Source organism: Danaus plexippus (genome assembly GCF_018135715.1).
Source record: "Danaus plexippus chromosome 16 unlocalized genomic scaffold, MEX_DaPlex mxdp_23, whole genome shotgun sequence".
NCBI lineage: Eukaryota > Metazoa > Arthropoda > Insecta > Lepidoptera > Nymphalidae > Danaus > Danaus plexippus.
In genome coordinates, this window is record NW_026869851.1 from 3,059,479 (window position 1) to 3,085,109 (window position 25,631).

General features: G+C 32.8%; 2 protein-coding genes and 1 pseudogene across 2 annotated transcripts; 2 read left to right on the forward strand and 1 right to left on the reverse strand.

Moving 5' to 3' along the window:
- Nucleotides 1-1,369: 1,369 nt before the first annotated feature.
- Nucleotides 1,370-16,262, reverse strand: LOC116771833 (protein fem-1 homolog B). The gene is made up of 14 exons (XM_061528061.1): nt 15,833-16,262; nt 14,425-14,578; nt 11,932-12,176; nt 11,576-11,723; nt 10,924-11,078; nt 8,758-8,883; nt 8,284-8,481; nt 7,697-7,780; nt 7,473-7,568; nt 6,879-6,962; nt 6,358-6,491; nt 6,016-6,134; nt 5,486-5,605; nt 1,370-4,538 (listed from the first exon to the last, which is right to left on the reverse strand). Exons 1-14 carry the CDS (start codon nt 15,992-15,994, stop codon nt 4,381-4,383), a joined length of 1,983 nt encoding a protein of 660 aa, XP_061384045.1. The 5' UTR covers nt 15,995-16,262; the 3' UTR covers nt 1,370-4,380.
- On the forward strand, nt 9,167-9,264 carry LOC116772228 (U6 spliceosomal RNA; annotated as a pseudogene).
- Nucleotides 16,263-16,557: 295 nt separating the features above from the next.
- LOC116771784 (transmembrane protein 214) lies at nt 16,558-24,428 on the forward strand. The gene is made up of 10 exons (XM_032663751.2): nt 16,558-16,771; nt 16,863-17,026; nt 17,257-17,539; nt 17,619-17,807; nt 18,414-18,631; nt 19,003-19,228; nt 19,450-19,592; nt 22,109-22,232; nt 22,730-23,126; nt 23,744-24,428. Exons 1-10 carry the CDS (start codon nt 16,651-16,653, stop codon nt 23,868-23,870), a joined length of 1,992 nt encoding a protein of 663 aa, XP_032519642.2. The 5' UTR covers nt 16,558-16,650; the 3' UTR covers nt 23,871-24,428.
- Nucleotides 24,429-25,631: the final 1,203 nt, after the last annotated feature.

The following is a 25,631-nucleotide window of genomic DNA, read 5'->3' on the forward strand; positions in this document are numbered from 1 at the left end:
TTTTCAAGTTCTGTATTTTATTCCGTGCAAAGCGGACGGATAAAAGCTAGTATATACATAAAGTATCATTGATCATACGTAGTAGAGCATATTATAAATACAGTTGTCTGTTATAACAATAGATAAGTATTAAACTACCAAATTGCAATACTTATATAAATTATCGGATGTCCTGACAGTTACTAGGTACTTCTTCCCATTGTCTCGAGTTCTCATGGCGTCGGAAGACGGAAGACGATGCCAATAGACTATTACAAATCACTAGTCAGAAGTGACACAAACAATAAAATAAATTGTGAACAGAGAAAACAAATAAATAATATTTTATTCGTTTTCTCCGATTTTAATGGAATTGTTCTGCGAAGAAAATTTAAATAAGAAACTTGTAAGTTAAATAAAATGCTGTTAAAATTAATAAGTTTGACTTGTGTAAGGAATTATTGTAACGCATTCTTCAATACTATTGAGATAGCCGGAAGGCAATACAAACGACACTATTGTTCTGATTAATCTCAAATCAAGACTCGTTTCTCCAAAAATATTCTAAATATAATAAATGTAAATGTTACCGTCTATCTGTAACTTGTATGAAGGCAAGTAGGACGTAGATTACCATTAAAGTGATAGTGGCCACCCAAGCGGACGACGCCGAGGTGAAAAACTAGTTAACAACGGAACTTCTAAATTTTCCTAATAAGGAAACCAGTTTTATGTTCACGTTATAATAACAACATTTAAGTTAATTAAAAAAATACCCAACGCATTTATTGTCATTTTACGATTGTAAGACAACAATGCCGTTAATGATTTTAAACTAGACCTGATACTATTCCTCTGCTAGAAAAATATTAACAAAACACATCTAAGGACTACCGCAAGAAAACTGGTTTTTAAATGAAAAAAACACATCAAAATCGGTCAATACTTTGGAGAGCTACACGCGCACACATATCCCTCTTTTTCATCTCCAGTTAAAAATACAAGATTCTACATTCGTAAGTATTTTTTTCAAGCCAATGACTTCAGTGAAAAGCATTATAAACGTACATAAAATAATTATTAATTAAAACTCATTCAAACGTAAGTTTTTGTGTTCACAGGAAACATACAGACAAACAGACAAAGAATTTACATATCTAATTTAAAAAATATGTTTTTGGCGATATATATATCAAATTATATTTGTATGTGATATATAGGCCATATATATATATATATATGGCCTTTGCTTAAAAAATAACTATTATATCTTCAATGATTCCGATTGATAATAATTAAAATTCTAAGAGGCTTCCGTCATTCACGACCCTTGACATGCTATTACGATGCGGACAAAATCGAGGGTACAAACAAACAAAACACACAACAATGCCTTTAATATATTTATTTCGATTCATTTCGGACGAAAAATAAAATATTTACAATAATTTCATTATTATCTCTGTTACTTCTATTTAATTTCAAACATACATCTACAAAATACATGACATCTGACAGTTGACGAATTATACATAGACGTTAAGAACATTTTTTTTTTTTTAATTACATGAGATTCCCGAACCGGAGTATCATTAAAAATATATACATATAATATTTGTGCTATATCTAAAACTATTCTATTAAAAACTACAGTTATTGCACATCTTGCTACAACATAAATAAATTAATATAATAAATTTTCCAATTTTAAACTATATATATATTTTATTAATTCTGTATGAATAATGAAAAAGGTAACCAAAAAAACTTGTCTTTGCTTGAATTATTAAGCTGAAACAACAGATTTACAATATAAAAAATAATATATAATATCACGATAGCAACATTTTAGTATAGATTATAGAACATTTACAAGTTAAATTTTAAATATATATATATATATATATATATAATTTAAATCACTCAACAATACTATCATTTTTCACCATAAATATAGTATGATACAATATTAAATGTTGTCTGTTACAAAACTATACTTCAGACTAATGTTTTTATTCATAAAATAATTATTACAAATGAATTGACATTTTTTTTTTTTATCACAATAATTTTGTATGAAATTAATTAAAAAAAAAATATAATGTTGCCATATAGGCTTTATATGGGAATAGTAAGTGATCCAAAAAACATATACATATTCATTATTATGATTATAACCTTTTTAATTGGAAATGCTTAAAAAAATAATAATCTAATCCTTAAATATGGCCACAGTTTACTTTCATATTGAATTCTACTGTTTTTAAACAGAATTTTTTAAGACAGCCGTAAGACTTGAAAACCATCCGTTACTTGACAAGTTAAGCGCTTTATATCTAATATGGTATTAGTTAAAACAAAAACCGTTTTATTGAGATGAAATTATAATCAAAGCTTTTAAAGAATTTTTCCTACGAAATGTTACAAAACAGTCTTAATTATAAATTAAAAAAAAACGAACTTTCTGTAAGAAACAGTTAAAAGTATGTTGAATTAAAGTTCTTAAATTTCTTTTTAGAAAAACATACAGAAACTCTAAAGAAAATTGTTTTCTGTACTGTACGGTTATTAAAGAAATTATTTAAAATATTTTTTTATGTATATCAGCAATAAATACTGTTATAGACAAAAAAAAAAAAATTAAATGTAATGATGCCAGCATCATTACTTTGGCATTGGTAAAATCAACAGAAAAAAGCGCCATTTTGTTTCGACCAAATAACATTCAAAACCCTATATTATGTTGCTTGACAACTGAAATTTCTACAAATATATTAAAAATATAAAAAATAAATCAAATATATTAAAATATAAACAATACATAATATATTTTTTTTATTAAATAATATTTTGTGCATAGCTGTGACTGTATGTCAAGTGCGACGCCGTTCTCGTTCGAGGCCGAAACTATTATAAAATATAATTTTGCATTATATATTAAACCATCACTAACAACTACATCTATATACAATGACTAGTACTTTAAGACAGTTTACATATCAGACACTGGGAACGGAGAATTAGTTAAGCTTTTTTTATACAAAAAAAAAAAAAATCCACAGATAATTAAGAATATACATTATCTGTGCATAGATTGTCATTTGGTATGAGCGTACAAGCATACATACATGTTTGTATGTTAGTTAAGCCTCCACATACGAGTATGATAAATGTACTTGTAATCTTAACATTAATTAATTCTATGAATTATCACATTTCATACAATAAATTATATATTTGAGCATCTTCGATATATTGATTGGAACACAATACAACCCTGTGTTCAATCTTTATATATATATATATATATCATCTGAGTGTTAAATAAAATGCACACACCCTACATACATAACCATATTGTATTTTATTTATCTTTAAGAATTTTCATCTAAATGAGTTTTCATAGAGAAGTGACATCTAATGTTGTACCACTTATGACAGCTACTTCAGAGACAATAACTTTCACTATATAATATCAGAATTTTTTTTAATTTTACAATTATTTAATAATCTGATATTCATTATAAATTATTATAATATATTTTAAGTAGCATCTTTAAGAGAAACATAATATTCTACATTGCTAATACAGCCCAGCCTCATATGCATCTATTCCACTGACACAGCTTCAGCTACAGGAATCCCGTATCAGTGAAAACTATTTTGTTGTTTAATATAATCAGTTTTGTCAATTCATAAGTCAACTAGCAACTGAAATAAATAAATAACAGCTTCAAAATATTGTAGCGTCGGCCGTGGTTGCTTCACATGTGATTAATATCAACATTAACTAACATTACGAGTATTATATAAGTTATATGAAAATATAGATTATGTATCTGTCATGTACACCGTCAAACCCGCTAACGCCGCTATCTGTAGGATACGTATTGTATCGACTATCGAAATCTACATATTAAGCCATTTTTTTTAATTGCTAGGGATGTCATCTTCAACTATCGAGTATCGATGTTTTAGCAATTATTCGATAAGCTTATATTTTGCGACATTAAGCTAGGGTTGACGGCGAAAGCTCCTTCCAAGACACTCTTCCATCAATTCTGACACTCAGCTAGGGTTGCCTACAAGCCTCCAGTCTTGCTTGATGTGTAGCTCCTAAATAGGGTTGTCAAAACCGATAATCCCATAATACCCTACGCGCTGTGATATGATTCCGATGGGATCGTTGACGAACGATAATTTTTAGATTATTCCCTATATTCTGAGACATGAATCAGGTAGGGTTGTCAAAAGATTATTCCAATGAATATTACCCGTGCGTGAAATGAATCAGCCAGGATTGCCAATGAGATGGTTTCAGAGAGTATTTCCCATGCGCTGTGTTATTTTTAATCTATAGTTGGCATCATCGATATTCTGGTAGTTCTGCTAGTGTGTCGCTCACTTAGCTGGGTTGACGCCGTGCATGTGCAAGAAGGCGTGCAAGTCTCTGGGTACTTGCGAGGGTCGGTACGTGCGGCCGTGGAGAGCCAGGGCTGCCGCCGCCAGACACGACAGGCGAGGACTCAGGGCAGCACGCACCAAGCTCTCAGCGGGACCTTGGAGGTTACAGATAATAGGATTAACACTATCATAAGAGTAGGTATAATATTTTTGCCAAACACTGATCACACAAACTGTATCTTTTACATGGAAAATAAACTAAATTGAACGATTATATTGACAAAAAAACTACATATATGTATAGGTTTAGAATGAAGATTCATATAACATATTATACCAACGACAACAATGGAATAAACAGTGGCTTAAATATATAGCTATATATTACTAGCTTCACATGTATGTTTGTTTGTATGTTTGTTTGTAACCGACTTCTTTGGGCGCGATTTTGCCCCACTTTAAACGGCCAGATTTCGTTCAAATTTTGTAGATTGATCGAGGACCGATGACAATACACTAATTTGATAAAATTATTCCATTTTCAATTTGCAAAATATGATTTTTGTTAATTTATATAATTTTCATCTATAGTCGATAAGGTAAGAAAATTAATTAAAATTAAAAAAACAAGCTATTATAAATAAACCAAACTAAAAAGTAGAAAATAAATAATAGTTTAAAAAAACTAAAAAACACCCTTTTTATAGAAAACCGAACTAAAAAATAGAAAATAAATTTTAATAAATTTAAATTAAGAAAATAGTGTTAAAAATTTCAATAAATATAAATTAATAATAGTGTGAATAAAAAAAATGTATTTTATTTTAACAAAAGCGTGGTGTGCATGGTGTCAATAGTTATAAATATTTTATTGACAGATATGAGGAGAGTGATTATCATTTCGATAGTATCTTAAAAAGCACCCCACGCTTATTTATTTAATTATGTAGGCAACACGTTCATAGCAATAGATATATATATTCATCATTCTTCAGTACTCCAGTTGGTTGTAGTTCCGTCTATCCATCTTTCTATCTATCTATCAGAAACTCAGCTACACCAGCCATTTTATCGTGAACTCCTAAGTGTTTCCTGGCATTACCTCCGATGGCCGCTACCAGAGGCGTGATGCCCGCCGCGTCCACCGCGTCCACGTGCGCCGAGTGCCTCAGCAGTTCCTCGACAGCTCCGCGGACAGCCGCCGCTGATAGACCACGTTCGTCTGACACACACACACACACACACATGTATATATGAAGCAAGTGGATCTCGTTTGAATTTGACATATTAGACGAACCGACAATCGAAAAGACAACTATTATTTGTAATAATCATTTGTTAGTCTTGTAAACAAACCAACAACAATATTCTGTAACAAAAAAGATATTACGTATGAAAGCCTGGGTTCTAAAGTCCAGTTACACTAGCGGACCAACTAATATAATCAAAACATCTGACTATTTTACAACCGACCAGCCAAGTTTTAATCGTTCCAAAACACAGAAATGTAATACGAAGGAACAAAACCTTTCCATAAAAAGACGGCCATTAATTCTTTATTTGTAACACTTTCCACTGTAGACGTATATAAGGTGTCAGCGCTACTCGTCTTGTACGTGGGACAGCACCGACCTGGCACGAGCTGGTATGATATGAGGGCGACGTGTAGCGGCGTGCGGCGAGCGTCGTCCGCCGCGTCCACCGCCGAGCCACACTCCAGGAGGAGGCTAGCCGTGACAGGACACGGGAACCTGGTCAGGGAAAGTAGTAGGGGACATCAGATAGAATGCGGGGGTATAGAAAATCCTAAATAGTAGTAAGAAAGAAAGTAAGTCGATAGTAAGGGATATCAGACACATACATCGGGGGGATGGAAGATCTTAAATGGTAGGGGACATCAGACTGAGACCTCAGTCATAGGACTCATTGTTACGATTCCTATATGTTCAGAAAATTTAATAAATATATACTAACTGGCAGACGTCGCTTGTGTGGAAATCATCGACAGGCGTGCGGCGGTCCACGGCCAGGTGCAGCAGGGTCTGACCCGACCTCAGGCGAGCGCCGCGCAGCTGGAAGATGGCGCGACGGACGGCCGAGCACGTGCTCTACGGCAGAGAGGTCGCGCGAGGTGAGGTGGATGGAACGAACGCAGAGATGAGATAATGGGAGATGATTTGAGATGAACAAGGGACATAATACGTAGAGGGGCTGAGGATGTGGTGAGGTTGAACCGTCCAGACCATATTGAAGAAAATTATGAAAATAGTGACCGAGAGAAAGACTTCGAAAAAAAAACTAGCCTCATTTAAGAGATAAAAACATTAAATTAACTTAAAAACCTTGTAAATGTTACAAAAAAATAGTTTGGCTCGTTGTTTTGAACGATATCTTTATGATTAAGATAAAAATATATGAAGACCAAGAATAAATATCAAGGCTGCCGAGCAATATGCTGGGATATTAACGTCCACCAAGCACCCTCGCGGACTGACCTCATCGTTGCCAGGACTCTCCAGCAGTTTCGCTGCCACCGCCACCAGGTACAGCGCCGTGCGGACGTTGCTCTCGTATTCCTCCTGAAATTAACTACATTTACTAACAATTTATAGTTAATAATAAAATACAGCGCCAGGGGTCGCGCGCGGAAGTGAAACTTCGTAATTGTGAACAATCCTCATTCACTGAATTTGAAGAATAAAATACTGCCGTACTAAATCCTACGTGTCTCGAGTCAAACTAAGAAATTAATGAATATTAAAAATTAATATATATATATAATTATAACCGCAAGTACTTTTTTAGCATATTTCACGACGCTCACACTGTTTCCTTGCCAACAATACCGTGCGCATGGGCTTGGAACCTACCGACTGACTCTCTTTCTCTCTCCCACTTTTTACATTTGTGTATCTCTCTTTCTCTCTCCCTCAGCGTTAAACGTTTAACGCAACCTCGTTGGAAGTCGCATATGAAGTTTCACTTCTATTAATTTTTCAGTAGGTCATTAATAACCTAATATTATTACATTTATTTATTATTATTTTTTTCTATAGTAAGTGCTTTATATATCATATACACGTCCTCACAATCAAAGCGTCAGGGTCGTGATTGGGGAGCGGCTTCTCGATCCTCTTCAGACCTCGTCTCAACTCCTCGGCGCACGCCTCCAGAACGAAACACACCTGTAATTAATGTTAAAAGATGTTACATTAGTTCAAACCCGTCTATTAAATGCCCGTATCGTATTCGCGGAGGAAAATCTTCGTAGTTTTTATGATTATGAAAACCATAGATCAAAAATATATATAACCTGTGACAGCGGCAGCTCGATGCCGATGTGTATCATCTGTGAGAAGACTTGCGCGAACCTCAGCAGGTCCTTCACCACCGACACCTGGAATTAATTACTAATGAGCTACATTCTAAAACGAACTTGATTTTTTAGCCGGATCAAACCCTTCCCCCACCCCCTCACCATCTCTCCCCACTCCTCAGAGCCGATACGACGATATATTGAACCCTTTGAAGTCCACTCTTTCTTTTTTATTTACAAAACAAAACCTAGTACTAGATTTGAGTAGTGTCGTCTATGAGAAAACTGTATTCTTATAGTTATTAGTTTTTTCTTTCACGTTATGGTATTTACTATGTTTCAATGAGATACAGAAAAAACCTTACTCAAAAAGAACTTTCTGGCACGGAACATTGTGTTATAATAAAAACCTGAAAAAAACTTTAAAACCTGTAAGGTGACTCTGTATGCCCCGCGGATTTGTAAGTAAGAGAACATACATACATAACGGCAGAGATAACTCGCCGTAGATTCCGTTTATAAGGATCTTCAGAGACAGATGATAAAGATTCCACTTAGTAATATTACAAAACCTCAAAGTGTACCTGGTTCTGGTGTCTGAGCGAGAGGGCGTGCTTCCACAGAGCGAGACAGCGGTCGAAGCGCGCCTCGTCCGCGAACACCGCCCCTCGGAACACCACCGGGTGGGGGAGGTCCGGGCATGACCTACCCAGCACACGCTCGCGGACGGTGAGGCCTTCCATGTGGAGGGCGTGGGGGTTCCCCGGGAGCCGCTCTATGTCCTGATAACATTCGCCTGTGTTAGTTTCAGAATTAGAAATGTATAGCTGACCGGGCGAACTCCGTTCCTCCTTAAAGACAGTAGATAAGAAGATTTTGGATTTGATCAACTTATTTTTTTCTTTTTCAATCGGTTGAAAAGTGTCCTATGTCTTTTCCCTTGTTCTAAGCTACCTCTCCACCAATTTTCAGCGAAACCCGCACAGACGTTCTTGGGTTAATAATAGTGTAACTAACACGACTTTCTTTTTTTATATATATAATAAAGTGCTCCTCACCGCCATTGTGGTGCTCTCCCTCCAGTTGTCGTAGGCCGGTATGGGCTCGGCTGGTATCTTCAGGATGACTCCGTAGCGTGTGTCGTATCTCATGGCCATAGCTCGGTGTAAGTACTGGTACGCCATCTGTGGTCAAACATGGCGTGGGCTTCAAATATAAATATTTATTAAATAAATTTTTATTTGTTTAAAAAAAAATGGTTAAAAAAAATATCTATGGATACATTCGCTTTGTATCAGATTATTATCAATTAATTTGATTTTTTTAATTTTTGTTTTCCTAGAAAAATAAAATTGTATATGAATTTAATGTTTTCATATGTGATAGAGTGTAACTCATGTAAACGATATTTCATTATTTTTTTTACTTAATACTACAGAAAAATTATGTCATAAATCTTGTACTAAGGTACATGCTTGGGCAGTACGTATAGTAAAATACATAGAAAATCAGCATGACCCCTGCGCAACGATGACACTCAAAATCGTGAAGCGTTCTACTTTTTCAAGGGAACCTTCATGCTGGACAACAGATAGGAATAAAACACCAGACTTACTCGACTTCTACATTACGAAAAATATCAGTCAGAACTACATGAGTATACAAACCAGCACTGATTTATCTTCCGACCACACACAGTCATAATGAATGTAAGTACGACGGTGGTAATGATGCGACCAGAAAAAGAATGTACAACAAAGGTAAAAACTCACAACAAAATCACAACAGAGCTTAAACTGATAAACCCGCTGAAAACAGCTGAAGATATAGAAATTGCTATAGAGAGCCTCAATAAAATGATACACGAAGCGGCTTCAATCTCCACATAAAAGTTACTCCTAACACTCAACGAATATCCTAAATCTATCCAAAACAAACTAATCTAAGAAGGCTAGAAAGGCACAGAACTGGATATCCCGCAGACAAAACAGTGTTCAACAGATCGTCAAACGACCTACAAGAACTCATCAAAAGTTTTACCGACGACAATCTCCGAGCATTTCTCTCTAACTTAACTCCACGTACAGACGCAAATTACTCACCTAGGTAGGCAACACAAAAATCAAACGTCCTACGAAGCAGGTTCCCCCCCCCCCCCCCATAAGAAAAACAGTGGAGACTGGGCAAGATGAGGCAAAGAGAAAGCTTCAATCTTTGCTGAACATTTAAGTAAAGTATTTCAACCGTTTCCCGAGTTGAAACCTGATGATACCGCTGATATAACAGATGTGTCTCCCGGAAAAATATACGATCCCTTTCGAAGTAGCCAGGGAAATAAAACTCCTCAGGGTAGAAAATCACCGGGATACGATGGTATAGATAGCATTTTTTTGGAAAAATTTGAAAAAAGGAGAGATACGTGTCCACTAGTGACACTTCACAATGAGGAACTCGCCCAAGATGACAATGCCAAATACTTGGGCATGCATTTAGACAGAAGGCTGACGTGACAAAGCGCAGCATGTACTGGTTAATAGGACGCCACTCACAAATGATCACACACAGTGAATTGACAGTATACAAAGCCATCCTAAAACCTACACGGACGGACGGCAGCCAGCTGCGGGTGCAACCAGCGACAGAAACATGGAGATTCTGGGAATATCAAACAAAACCCCGACAGCCATTTTTAACATCCCATTTTACATCAGCAATAAACTCATATACCTTGACTTAGAAACACCAACCGTCAAACAGGAGATAAGGAAATACAGCGACGCCTATCAAAAAAGGCTCTCTGGACGTTAACAGCCCACAGATGGAGTGGAGATCAAAGCCTTCAATATGGGAGATTGAAAAGACAGGGTTCCAACTCAGGGTACAAAGTAGACTCACCAGGATGGAATAAGACACCCAACTGAGCTGTGTCCCTCCAGCTCAAACCATAAGATAAATAATATATCGGACAAACTAGTGGCTTAGTGTTTGAGACAACAGATCGCCGAGTCGCAGAAAAGAAAAAAAACTTTTCACAGTCCGAATGACTAACTAGAACAAAAATGACATCGCGACACAGAATACGGTGAAGGAACATATTACATTGTTTGATTGGAATCTTAAAACAATACCCTACGAACTTTTATAACATAAATTTGATTATAAAGATAAACAACGGCAATAAGAAATAAAAATATGAGCGTGTGACGTCACGAGCGCCGACTCACCCGCAGGCAGTAGTACTCCTTGTCATTAGCGAAGGAGGCGCCGAGCAGTTCGTACGCGTCGATAGCCTGCGTACGGGACACCTCCGGCCTCGCTGCCAAAATTTCGACTACCGAGGCCCGGGCACGCTCAGCGGCGCACTGCAGCGGTGTCATGCCTAGACACAAACACACACACCTTACTAACTAGGAATATAATAATATACAGCAAAAGTTATAAATTTTAATGAATAAAGATATCACAAGCGAACACATCAGGTAGTAGAATTGTTATTTAGTTATGTGGATTTTTAATAATAAAGACGAAATAAATACAACCTGTATATTAAACCAGCATTTTCGCACTTTAAAGGACTCTACCCACTACTACGTTGCAATAAAGTTTCAGGCAAAAAATATCTTTGTATTGTAAGGTAAGAGAAAATGGCCACTAAATCGTTTCGTCGCCAACCAGTGTATAGTGTGGAAGAGTATAGTGTTGTACGTCGGTCCCGACACGATCCTAGTACGGTCATAGCATGATACGTTGTGATGGGCAGACTACTATATTTAAATACACAAAGACATACAGAACAAGTAATCTTAAATGTCCAATATACAATACATATATTTATCATAGAAAAAATTAACATGCATATAGTTACATTGATCTTACCGTGTTCGTTTGTGAGTATTTTTGCGTTGTGGTCAATGAGGGCGCAGACCACGGCCGCGTGGCCGCACTCGGAGGCGAAGTGTAGCGCCGTGGCACCGCAGAGAGCGCGCTCGTCCACACGAGCGCCGCTGTCCAACAGGAACTGAACCTGGGACCGCGCACAAACAACACAAACATTAACAGGACATGAACCCGCGCTATCGTGATTCGCGTCGCAACGAGTTACGACTGAACTATAGTACCCTCATTGGAATTGATCCTTTAGCATTCTAGGTTTATATCAGGATTACACTAAAGTATTACTAATTTAATTAAACTCTTTTTTACTAGCTGCAAGTAATTATAATTATACTCACAACATCCAAGTGTCCCTTGTAAGCTGCTATCATGAGACACGTGTTGTTATATTTGTTCGCCTTGTGTATGTCCGCTCCGTGTCGGACCAGGTATTTGACTATGTCCAGTCGTCCGTCAAAGCAGGCGGCCCTGAGGGGAGTGCTCAGGGTCTTGGTGGCGTGATTCACGTTCGCCCCGGCACGCACCAAGCGCTTCACGATGCCCAGGTGACCAGCGCCCGCGGCGCACCAGAGAGCTGTTGCTCCTACACCGTGCAAAAACAATCGTATTTAATTTATTACTTTTTTGGGCAAAACTTTATCTTGAATACTCATTAAGTAATATTATATTATTGTATTTTTATTAAAAAATAGCGTTGCGTTCAATTTAGTATGTTTTTCAGATCTATATTGCACATGCAGATCATTTTCGATATTTCGTAACAAATAAAAGTGTTTTCTGCTCTGATTATTAGATTTAATTAGGAATTTTAATTGTATACGGTCTGTAAGAAATGTAACCTTCACTTTCATTACAAAATATGTTACACTGTTTATATTACATTTTCAGTTTGAGATGATTTCTACACGGCGCATATTTTTTCAACGTAGTAATCTCATCTATTCACACTACTGTTAGGAATATTTATCATCTTTGTTAGATTTTCAATAAAGCTTATATGATCATTTAACTACTATAAAAAAAAAAAAAAAAATAAGGACTAAAGGAAAAGAAAATAACATTTATGAACGCGTTAAATTAAAACTTTACAATCGACACAATCCTATAAAATAAATACGGAGAGGCGATATCTTAATAGATATGTAACCCACACTCTGTTAGCGACTGAAATCCACTTACATACGTTTTAATAGAAACCCTTTTTACAGCGATATTTAAAAATTATAACCATGAGGTTTATTTATTATGAAATCACATCATAATTTTGAAGGAAAAGTTTAAATTCCATATTAAATTAAAGTAAAAAGTTCAAATTAAAAGTTCAATAGTTTCCCTCACAACAGTGTGAACGTTGCATTATACACCTAACACCGCATTTAATTCTATCAGACATCAAAGAACAAGATGCTTGAACTTCAAAATATTTAATAAACACTCCTTTATATATTAAAATCATCCTCAAAGAAAGTTCTGGTAGGACGCCAACTGAGAATACGTGTATAGTATACAACTATATACAAACGGCGGAACAGTCTTTGTGTACAAACTAATTTATTCTATTAATATACAGCCACGCGCACCACACCACGGAAAAAGTCAATGCGCTCACAACTGACGACACTCCCAGGGAACTCGTTGCCATCCTCATATCCGCAGATCTTATAACCACAATAACAATAACAATAATTATAAAACTAATAGTGCATTAATCAATAAAACTTTAAAAAATATATATTTTCCGGTTTTCGGATAACATATCGTCTGCCCGTGATCACGGTTGCAGCAAAGTAATCGAAACGTCGGCGGTATGTTTATTAAAACTATTCGTTTTATTTCAATGAATACTCGCGAGAATCTTACAATTACATCTCATCAATTAAACTTTATTAATTCCGCTTAGTTTCACGATCGTAACATTAAACATGAAAAATACATTTTTCCCTACAGCACCCACAAAATAAATGCAAGGTAATTTCCCCACACTATGTGTTTAGTAAAGGTCGTCTTCAGGAAGTAGTTTTTCTTTAGCAGAACAACGGAATCGAATAATTTCTTTTCATACATTTTGAATCTGTATATTTCGCTTAAATTATCTGTAATATTATAAAAATTACGAATTGTGAGAACTGCTTCATCAATGTCTGAGTGCTAAGAGTGTTGAACACAAAAAAATACATACATACAAAGATTAAAAAGCCGACTGTCAAAAATAAACGAAATGTTTGATTTTGTACAGTGGATGCCAGTAAAATATATGATTAGTAAGACATTTTTTTAAATATTTTAATAAACTTTTAAATACTATTTAGAAAAACATTAATCAATTAAAAAATTACAGTTTACAATAAAAGTTATAACTATTCAATTGTGCATTTAGTTAAACTTCTATTTTCATGTACAAATGATCAACGGACATAGTTTTAATGCGCCTCCGTAATTTTATTGAGAGCATAACGACCTTTGTTGGCACACCTTGTTAATTTGCTTTGTTCAAATTTTTAACGAATTATATACATATATATATATATATATATATATATATATTTTTTTTTTTTTTTCATTAAAACCCACTTTAAAAGCCAATATTATATATTTTTCAAACAAATATAAAACCTTTGACCTCAAACTTGTTAAGTTCTCATTATCACATGATAGAATTTTTTCAATTATGATAGCTATGAGTGAATAAAAATAGATTACTTTACTTCATCAACCAGACATATATATATAAATATATTGCATTATATGAAAAGAAATTTAAAATGTAAAACACTACATCCACTGTACACAAATTCCTTTACAATATAATAAACAAATAAGTTGCAACTAACCTTCAATGACATATTCATCAAATTTGACGGTCCCCTCAAGTTCTAATCTGACGGGGGGTCGGAATTTCTCCAACATTATCCGAACTGCACCTTCTCTGCCGTGCCTCGCGGCCGCTATCAGTGGGGTACACTTAACACCATCACAGCATACATCCTGGATTTATTGACATTATCACATCAATGGACATGACTAAAATGACAAAGTGAGAGGTGAATGATCGGTGGAACGCACAAACACACATACCCTCAACATGTTGGCATTGTAGCACAATATTTATAATTTTTCTTTCATTAATCTACACACTTGATAGATACAATCAAGGCTTGTGAAACACAAAATTATTTTTTTATGTAGTATGGTGAAGTATACTAGCGGTTACCCTCTCTTAGATCAACCACTGTATGATAATATGCAAAAAAATTAAGCCTATATCCAGAGGTTCCCAATCTTATTTTGCCTACTGCCCACTTTGAGAATAAATTATTTTCTAGCTATTATTCAGCTACTGAAAGACCACTATAATGAAATTACAGATCAACCCAGAGGCTCCTACACAACATCCTAATTTTTTTCTGTGTCTCCTCCTGTCTGCTTTAGGCCTGCAGCGCCCACAAAGGGATGTTATCACCCACTTTCGGAAAGACTGGTCTATACCAAGATGTATGACAAATAATGAAATCAATTTTATTGATTGTTTTTAGATAACTTTTTTTTTTATGTTTCTTTAATTTTTCTTTTATTTGAATTTTAAAATAAAATATTGAACCTCAAAAAATCCAGAGCCCTGTAGAAAATTGGATAAAAATATAATATAAGTGTAAATATATTTTAATTTTTTAAATATTTTAACTTATATAAAATATAAATCTTAATCTCTAATGGTTTTAAGTAAGTGACCTGTATTGTACATTGTGTATATTACATATTTATTAATTCAAAATATTTATTAAAAATAATAAAAAGGTTGATGAAAACAATGTAAAATTAAATATATATATTTTTGTTGCACATGTTCAATTCATTGTAGCTCAAAATTTTATTAAGAATATATATATTCTATGGTTATTCTGCATTAACATGAAAAAAACTATTGATTTTTCATTAATATCAAAAAAAGTAACAAAAGGATTATACTTAATGTTATAAAAACATTGCCAAAAAAGCAAACTAAATCGAAAATTACTTTGACTTAAATAGAAGATATGTGGAAATGAGAGAACAAATGTATACATTAAATATTTTAATGACGCTACTACGTGTGAATGACTCGCAAATTAAGCTAACATCTGATTTGGAAGACAAAAATAGAAATTAAACACGTTAGTCGAACATTATTTTTTGACTCATGACATTACCAAAATATTAAAAATAGTTACAGAGATTAAGAAACAATTCTATATTACTTACACTGTTTAAGATTTCTTCTATGTCGTCTATGTGTTTTTCGTACAATAGGGCATACAGAGTCAGTGACATTCCATCCCTGGCAGCAAAAAACACCCTATCCTTCAGGGTGCTGGAAATGTCCTCGATAACTAGTTTGTCTTCTATATTATGTAGATTCACCATGATTAAAACTGTAGTTCCTAGTACACTTTAACGTGATTGCTTTTGGCCGAGCGAATTTGTTATAAAAATATAACGCAAAACACAAAATTCACTACACAGAGTAGCTGAGTGCAAAAAACAAATACTACAGGAACTCAAATTTGAGTTTTTACGATTTGATCATGACATTTTATTCTGAATTTGACAGTGCCCACCTCTATTTGTTGCTATTTGGTTAGATAAATAATATTACTATGTAATAAATAGGAAGAAATGGAGACAATTCTTTAAATAGAAATGAAGTAGTAAAAATTCAAGAACTATTCGGAAAGAAGATGGAATATGTTCTTTAATTTAATTCTCAAATTATCCCTTATTTTTTTTTACATTATATTTAGCATATTTCTAAAATTCAATATATAAAGATAATATATATAATTTTATTTTTATACACAATTGTTTACCACACATTAATAAATTAAGAATTGCGTTAAACGTATTAAATAGTATGCCACGTTTTGTCCAAGTGGAATTTATTAACCAATAGGATCACACTTCACCTTTCAATTTGACATTTTTTGCTTTGTTTTTGACGTGTTACCTGTCGCTTTCTCTAATCTCTATATATTTACAAAATATTTATTTAAATAATTAATTCTTCTTTAAAAATAAAAGACATGTCTAGCGGTCAGTGGGAAGTTGTCGGTAAAAATAAGAAATCCCAAAACGGTAAAGTAAAAAATGTTAAAGAAGAAGAGAAGAAACCAACTAAGAATGGACCGAAACTTGAAGATGTCGGTAAGACTATTGTTTTAACTTAACATTATTAGGTTAATTATAGTTATTTGTACAACATGCTTAAATATCCTATAATTAAATGTTCTTTTAGTTCCCCATTCCCAATTAAAACAATATTACAGTGGAATGGAAATCGACGATACTCAAAAACCGCAAAATAACAAAAAGAATGCCGATAAAAAGAAAAAGCAAGATAAAAAATCCGAACCCCCTAAACCTAAGCTTCCTAAAACGATCGAAGAAGCTTTAGAAATGGTATGTAATAATTATGTTATTTATCTATGTTAAATTTCATGAACTTCTAATAAGTCAATTACCTTAACATATTGCAATTAATAATATCATTTATTTGTCTAAAAGATTATATTTTTAATAAAAACTGTTTAATGTCCTACTAATTTATTGTTTAAGTTCTGTTGCCTTACTATATTAAGACAGAATAAAGCTACTTACTAATACATATATAAATGTTTTTTTCTTTCCAGATTGATCTATCGGAGCTTGGAAGCATCATAACCACAAACAAACTTAGATTTTCCAATGCCCCTCTGGTCTGGTTGAAGGAAGTAGCCAATTATCTTAATTCAAAAATTCCCATTGATGTTGAGGATCCAACATTTTTGCATAACAATGCTGGCTACCCGCTATCTGCCGCTCCTTTAGAAGTCATCAAACTACTAGAAAATGTTCTCCATGACGCCGGAAAGGCGAACACGCAGTTATTTTTCGATGTATCCTTAACAGCGCTTGCTAATGATATGAGTCGAGGTAAATTATTGTTATAGATTTTTATAAAAACCACTCATTTATCATACTTTTGTTTAATTTATTAGTATTTTCGTTTTAGGTCAGTCTGTCAATGGTTACAGATTGTTGCTTCAAATATTGGCTCAAAAGTATCCAGATTTTTGTCTTGTTTCTTTACCTAAAAGTATAAGTTTAAGAAACTCCTATCAAAATCGACCGCCTATTGGTCTGTCCTTGCTTTGGACTTTAGGCCAAGGCGGCTTTAACAACTTTGCTGTGGGTTTAAAAGGTATGATATTGTTTGAACAGTTATTCCCTTATTATTGAATTGTTTTCATTATTTATTCTAATTTTTGTTTATTTATTTTTTATGACACATATATTAAAATTTTAATGATAGATTTTGTAATTTCCGATTTGTCCAAGTCCAAGTTTAGTAAATTTTCTTTTATACAATAAAAGTAAGTTAAAAACAACTTTATCCATCAAATGTGATCAGGCCAAATATCCAGATGTTATCTTAACTCTTAAAATACTCTGTTATCATGTTTCCTAACTGATAAGAATCTTATTCCGTCCATGTCCTCTATGGCGTAACAACATACCGTTAGAAAATACATTATTCAGGTTGTAAATTACATATTTTTAGTGATATAAAAATTTATATGTTTCATTATGGTACAATTTTGTTGAAGTGAATGTGTTTATTTATGTAAAAATTATGCATTTTAATTTTAATTGAGTAACACTTCAAACAATTTTAACAATAAGTTAAAAATGACAATGTTAAAATTATAATTTCAGTTGTTAATATTTAAGAAAGTCTGTTGAGATGGTTATATAATTTAATAATTTAATTTAAATACAACCAGCCTAATTATATTTAATTTTTCAGTCTGGCAAGACTTGTTCTTCCCTCTAATAGAATTGAAGAATTACTCGAAATATGTGATATTATACTTATGTGAGATTCTTAACAAGCCCGCTGTGATGGATAGTACAAAAGTGACCCAGGACCAACTCCTGGCCATGTTCGATATGGTGAATGGCAAACGTAATTCCCTATCAAAGGACCTGTCAAGTGACCTTATCAAGCAATTAAGTAAATATAAGGTGAATACAGTTTTAAACCAGAACTTATAAATTAAAAACATCATGTATAGATATATATTTAATTAAAATTCATATAGAATATAAATAATGAAAAATAAATACCACAACTGGGGTTCGAATCCGTGCTCTATAAACATTATGTTTATATACAGAGTGTTTCCATTTAAATTAATTAATTTACACATGACACTATCAGCCTAAAATTATGAATGAAAAAGTAAAACTGTCGCTGTGAAGATAATATTTGTTATAGTACTAAAATATTATGTCCTAGTCGCCTCACAGATTAAGAGTTTCTATCATGACCAGAGGTGATTACGTAAGCTTTCTACATATTAAATATCTATCATTTATCATAAGTTATATTTCAGGATATATATTTTAAACATAGCGGTAATAAGCTCCAGGTTACTTTTAACCAGCTAATGAAGAAACTGCCAAACCAGTACTTGAGTGGTAACACACTTGATAGTTACAATAAGGTCATAGTTGAAAGTCTTATTGACTGTTTGCGGTTAGACGATTCCTGCAACGCGACATGGAGACAGTTGTTCAATAGATGCAGCAAGCAATCGGCAACTGTTATTGAGTATATAGGTAATATTGTAGAATATATATATCTGATTCAGTATAAAATTTAAAAGATTTGCACTTCAAAGGCATGGTATTTTGTTAGGATAACAAAATAAAAGTTTTTTTAATAACCAAATAAAAATTTGTATGTAAAATAAATTATTTCATTGTTAAATACATGTATAGTAACTCTTCATTGTTATTATGTATTAATTTAGCTAGTATTGTTTTAACATTTCATACAGATACGAATTGGGATGAAGTTAGTTCGAGGTTGAAAAAGAAATCCTTGAAGGCGACCGTACTGCAGTTCAAGGAAGTCTGTGGGGAGACACTGAAGGGCAAGAAAAAAGATGAAACAGTCGTCAAGGCTAACAAGATCTGCCAGGTAATTGAAATGTTTACATTATAATAGTCCATATATCTCAGCTAAAAATACAATTCTATCTATTATATTCTCTCAAGTTTTAAACTGCAGTTAAATCTTAATAAAATGGCAAGTTATATATTTTTTCGCCCCGAATTTATTGTTACGAATCCTTAGACTTTCAAAAGTTCTTTATTAATTGTACAGATTTTACAAAAAAAAAACAGGATATAAATTAACGTCTATAAATTCTTATTTCTTAATTATTTCTAAAAGAAGTGCTAATGAACGAATTATATGTTTCTATTTAATTAGTTACTTAACAGCGTTTCTTCATTTCGTAATTTATGACCACTATGACAGTAACGTTATCAAAATGTGGGATGAGCTTGAAATCTTCAGTAGAAGCTGTTAAATTTTATTACATTCATAAGTTAAACCCGGATCGTGTCTCCTCCTTTCTACACGACACTGATCGAATGTACCGTGCACGTCACGATGAAGACCCTATTTAAAACAACAAACCAACCAAGCTTGAAATACATTGTAAATGAAGCCTTAGCTTATGCTATTTTACTCTTTTATTTAAATGTGAAATCCACTAAATACACTTTTTCTTATACTTAAATATGTATGCTAACAAAATATGAAAATATCGTGGTTTTTCAGTTATACGTAGATAATCAAAAGCATGTTATCAATGTCCACAATATATTTAAATTATAAAATAATCATTCTAATAAAATAACTACACTTGTGGATACGAACTCAAATTACATTTACAACCACAAACTATTTATATTACGTTCAAAAATAGATTTTAATATAATAGTTTCATTAAGTCTAAAAATTTAATATAAATTACTTTTAAAAGTATTTAGATGTACAAATGTATTTGTTAAGAATGTACTTCAGATTATGTGCAAGAAAAAATCGTAAATTTTTAAAGGATAACATCCAATGCATTGATTTTTAATTGCACCAAGTAATTATTGTTTTTTCTATTTATCATTAACATTGACATTATAATCAATACCTTTTATAAGATAATAATGCCCTTTCCTATGAAATCTACCAAAATAATATTTTATGATTTTCTACTATATTATTTGATTGTAGCAATATATATTATTTTATACATATGAAATTTTCATTCTTCAATAATGTTCGTAATAGAAAAGGTTTTGTTGAGCTAATAATTGAATTATAAAAAAATATATTTATAATAAAAAAAAACATCGACACGTGCAAGATTATAACCTAAGTAAATAACTGGAAGCCAGGGTTCCGGAGATTGGTAATTTATTTAAAAACTATTTTATTTATGAAATTATAAATCTTATTTTATTAAGAAGTAAAGTTTAATTTTTGTTATTTTTAATGGTTACTCTCTGACCGTTAGCGTCGTTTCTCCAACAGCAATTATAAATTCGTTAAATAAAAATTGCCTTAATATTTCCGTTTCACCTTTTTAAAATATTCCGATTAAATAACTTTGATTTATCATTAAGACGAATATAAAATGGATATCTCACTCATTATCGGAATGGCCACACCGATGTTTGCTCTTAATCAATGTCAAACAAAAACTCAGTGAGACTCGAGAGTTGAGACGGGAGATATAAATGAAATAATCGAAATCTTATTGTCATCTCCCATTAAAATCTAATTATAATATCAAAAACTAAACAAGATATTGTTAAATTAGATCTTATTTGACATTCAAAAAATACTTGTTTTGAAATCCAGTTGGTGAGTAGCTGATATAAAAAAGTACGTAATAGGAATTTTCCTTATGGGCGTGAAACGTGAAGATCGTAGTTAGCCAGTGAAACATTGTATTTTAAACTTGGTATCATAACAGTAAAACTCGATTATATTTTATTACGTGTCCAATATCGGTTGTCCAAAATTCTTGAGTAGCAACAGTATAGTAACGCGATATATCCGTTACTCGGTGGGAGATTACAAGTGGTTATATTTAAAGTATTCGTAATTAAAAAAGACAGGTGAAGTAATTAAAGTATGTAAAATATTGCAGTTTAATTTTCAATTATGCTATTATAGAATCCAGTTTCTATTACGTGCAGTGATAAATTATATTCGCGCATTGAATTAATGCGATTTTAATTTTAACACATAATTTGTAATATTCCTTAATATTATTACATGATTTTTTTATTGTTATATATTCTAAGCACTTTTTTAAACCAAATCATTTTATTTGTTGTTATTCATACTGCATGTTTAATCTATAACAAATGAGTGAACACATATTTTTTCTTATTCGTCCCAGTAATCTCAATAACAAAATAGAATTAATTATATTTGTCAAGATTTTCTCTTCAAAAAACATTAAAGATATAATGTATAGGTTAAGAAAATGGTATTTTAAAGTTTTATTAAAATTATTGCTAGTATTAACTAGATTGTATGGGCTTAGTTCGGGAAATTTAAATCAGGCTTTCATTTATGATACCATTATATGTTTTATGTCTACAAATTAGGAATAACTAAAGTGAGAATGTTAATTACAGGATATTCTAGACAGAATGACGAGCACTAGAAGATTCCCGTGGGTTTGGGCCAGTCTGTTGGTGCTGATCAGTATTGGTGGGCTGATTGCATATGATGTATCCAGGGTCGGAGGAGATTTCCCCAGTAAGTTCATTACTAGTATATACTTATAGTGTATAGAAATATATTTAGGTTCTATAAAGTTATTTATATCATATTAGGAGTGCACGACCTTTGACATGTACCAGTAAGGAGTAAAACTTAGTCAGCATTCAACTAAATTGTATATTGCTGATAGAAATGTGTGTAACGAATTGATAACACATTTCATCTTTACCCTTTGGCTTTATGTTGTCTTTGATAAATTATCTTAAGTGTTTTTATTATTTGTCAAACATTTTTGTTTATTATTTATTTTGGTTCAATAGCATAATTATTTAATATATAGGCCCTCGTACCTGTTCCATAACCACTAGTTTGCTGTGTCATACTTAATACAGACAGTATCAAGTTTTTTATTAATATGTACAAAGGTTTATAACTGCAAACATGTGTCCTTATGTTGTTCCAACATGAACACTCGTAGAAGTGTACCGATTTTTGTGATCATTGTGTTTCTGATTCTTTGATATAACCCACAGAGAGTGCGACTGGTAAACTGATGAATGACTTGGGTATTCTTGAACAAAGTCAGAGAGCATGGCAAAAGGGTCTGTCAGTGTCGGCCCGGGGTTATCTGTGGATGGAAAGCAATGCACCAGTGTATTATGCCCAAACTGTGGAAGCCTGCAAACCATATGCACAGCTCTCCAAGGATGCAGTCACCATTGCTGTCAAGAAGCTTGGAATCCTATATGTCAATATGAAGGAATACGTTGTTGACAAGACACCTATAGTTGTGGCAACTATAGAACAGTATGCACCCGGCGTTGTTGAGACTGTTCAAAGTTACGCTGTCAATGGTTTTGCCGCTGTTAAGAAATATTCAAATGACTACTATCAAATGACAGTTGATTATTTATCGACTAAGGTCTTTGTGTAAGTAATTCATTTTAAACTTTTCATATATATATATATATATATATATATATATATAGATGCTGGTCGATCCCACCTTATTTAATATGATCATTAGCTAAAAACATACATTAGATGTATCTGAGAGAATTTTGTCTACTTAACTCGTTCAATCTTTGTACTTTCATATTTAAAATGTATTTTTTTGTTGCTGCATCAATGTCATGACAGACAGCTTTTTAATCAATTCATTGTCTCGAAGTCCTTGTCATTGAACTGAATTTTTATCTGAGTTGTTTAAAGATTTACCAGAGTCTATGTAAAGCTGTCAAGATATGCTTTCATATAAATATCTATACATGTCTATACAGCAGCGTCTTTTAAAGAGAGATGACTTAATCTTCATCACTATTAGTATCTTTGTTATAAATATTAGAATTATTTACTTTAATGTACATTATCCTGTTTAATTTTTTTCTAAATTACTTTTATTATCTATTTCTTCCATAGCATTTTTATCTTGTACACCCCTAAAGCTGTCTGATAGAGAACGCTTGTAACAATTAGCTCACCATTTTTTAGCAAATGTCCGTTTGCTATACAATTAATTATTATATAACAATAAAATTGTTTTTCAGAGGTGATTGGGCTCCGGAGATCCTTCACAACAAGACTCAGTTGGCCTTAAACGCTACAAAGCTGCACATGTGTACATATTTCCACTGGTTCAGAGAGCAGGTGAATGTGTACTCCAAGATACCGTGAAGTTTGTAGTTGTAGACGGCCAGTGAAAGACACTGAAACAATTTCTTTTCGATATATTATTTAATTTATATTTACACGACCGATCTTTACAAATTTTAACTGTTCAGGGATAATGTGTTTTATCAAATTTTAGTTTATAAATGAGTCATCAGTGTGGAAGGTATTGTTTAGTTAAGTACAACGCCTTACTTGTTAAACTATCTGAGTTCAGATCGAATAATTTTTGTTGTATATAGTTTATGTCTCAGTGTTTGTTCCTCACGGTAACTTTGTAGAAGCTGTGCAATGAATTGTCTGTTTCGAAGGTTCAATTGTGAATGATTAAAGTGAAATTTTTACATAGATAAATTTTTTTTAAATTAATTAAAAGCCCTTTATCGATCAATTGAAAGAATCATGGCAAGATCAGTATTTTTTTTTTAATACATTCCGTCAAACGCATTTCGGTGAAGACTAGCCCTTCTGATTTTAACTGTTATAGATAATAAAGATTCCTAGTGTATTTATTTGTGTTGAAAGATTGTGTGTTAAATGCTGAAATAAAAAAATTTTTATTCATGTTGTTTTTTATTAGCATATGAAGTTATAATAACTATTACATTCCATTTATTTGGAGTTTTGTCAATAAGTATCAAAAAATCTTGGTGCACTGTATTAGGTTATTGAGTGAAACGAAAAACGCTTCATATTAATGCGAGCATACCAACGTAGTAATCTTACAGATAAAAATTGTCATTTAAGAAATCATCTATGTTTATTGAACATTGAATCACGCAAATTAATGTAACGTGTGAGTGGGAAGATACCTCAAATGTACATTACATCGACTTCTATTTAAACTGAAACGAAAATTATGACATTTGGATCTTTTAAATAAGGCATCGAAATCAATCTTTACTTAATAACAAAAATAATCAACCACGATTATAAAATCTTATTTCCTCTACACTTGTCTTAAGCGCTCGTGAAACTTTTAATCCGAAGAAATCACTACACACGTTCAACGTCGCGATGACGGATGAGCTCATTAACAATATGGCGCGCAAAGTCTGAGCGCGTTAGTAATATATATTGTAATATGTAATATTGTATTTTTACACATATTATGGCGGAACAATTTCTTGAACTTGCATGAAAGCCATCTGGGGAATTCGAAAATTTTCATTGATTATCATTAGATGATTTTAATTATTTGCTTTTCAAAGTCGAAGTCAAGTACTGAAGTGGACCGAGCAGTGTAGAGAGGTAGGTACTTAGTACAACATCGGGCCCTTTGACTTTTGCGCAAAAACTGAGAACCAATGGAAGTGGCCCGGGGCGAAGTAAAGTTTGACGAAGTAAGCCGATGCGCCTCTCTACATTATCGTGTTCGTTTAACATTGTTCTACGTCACGAGTAGTGTAGTGAAGACGTTTCTCAAAAGTCAAAACTCAAAACTATTGCACTGATCTATTTCTTATTCAAATGAAAGTTTTTCAAATATTATTTTTTATTATCGTGGTTAGATGAGAGAATCCTTTTATCAAATCGATGAAAATTTACCTTTTTTGATGAATAAATGGTATTTATTCGGTATAAAACCATAATGAATTGCAGTAACTATGAAGTAATGAAGGAAGTGAAATGAACTAATTTTCATTTTTCAATATAATCACAATGACTAATAACACACTTCTGACATCTGTGAATCAACATCTTTAAACATCTTTTATCCTCAAAATAACCGAAGACGGCCGCCTGCAACTCTTCATCGCTGTATAA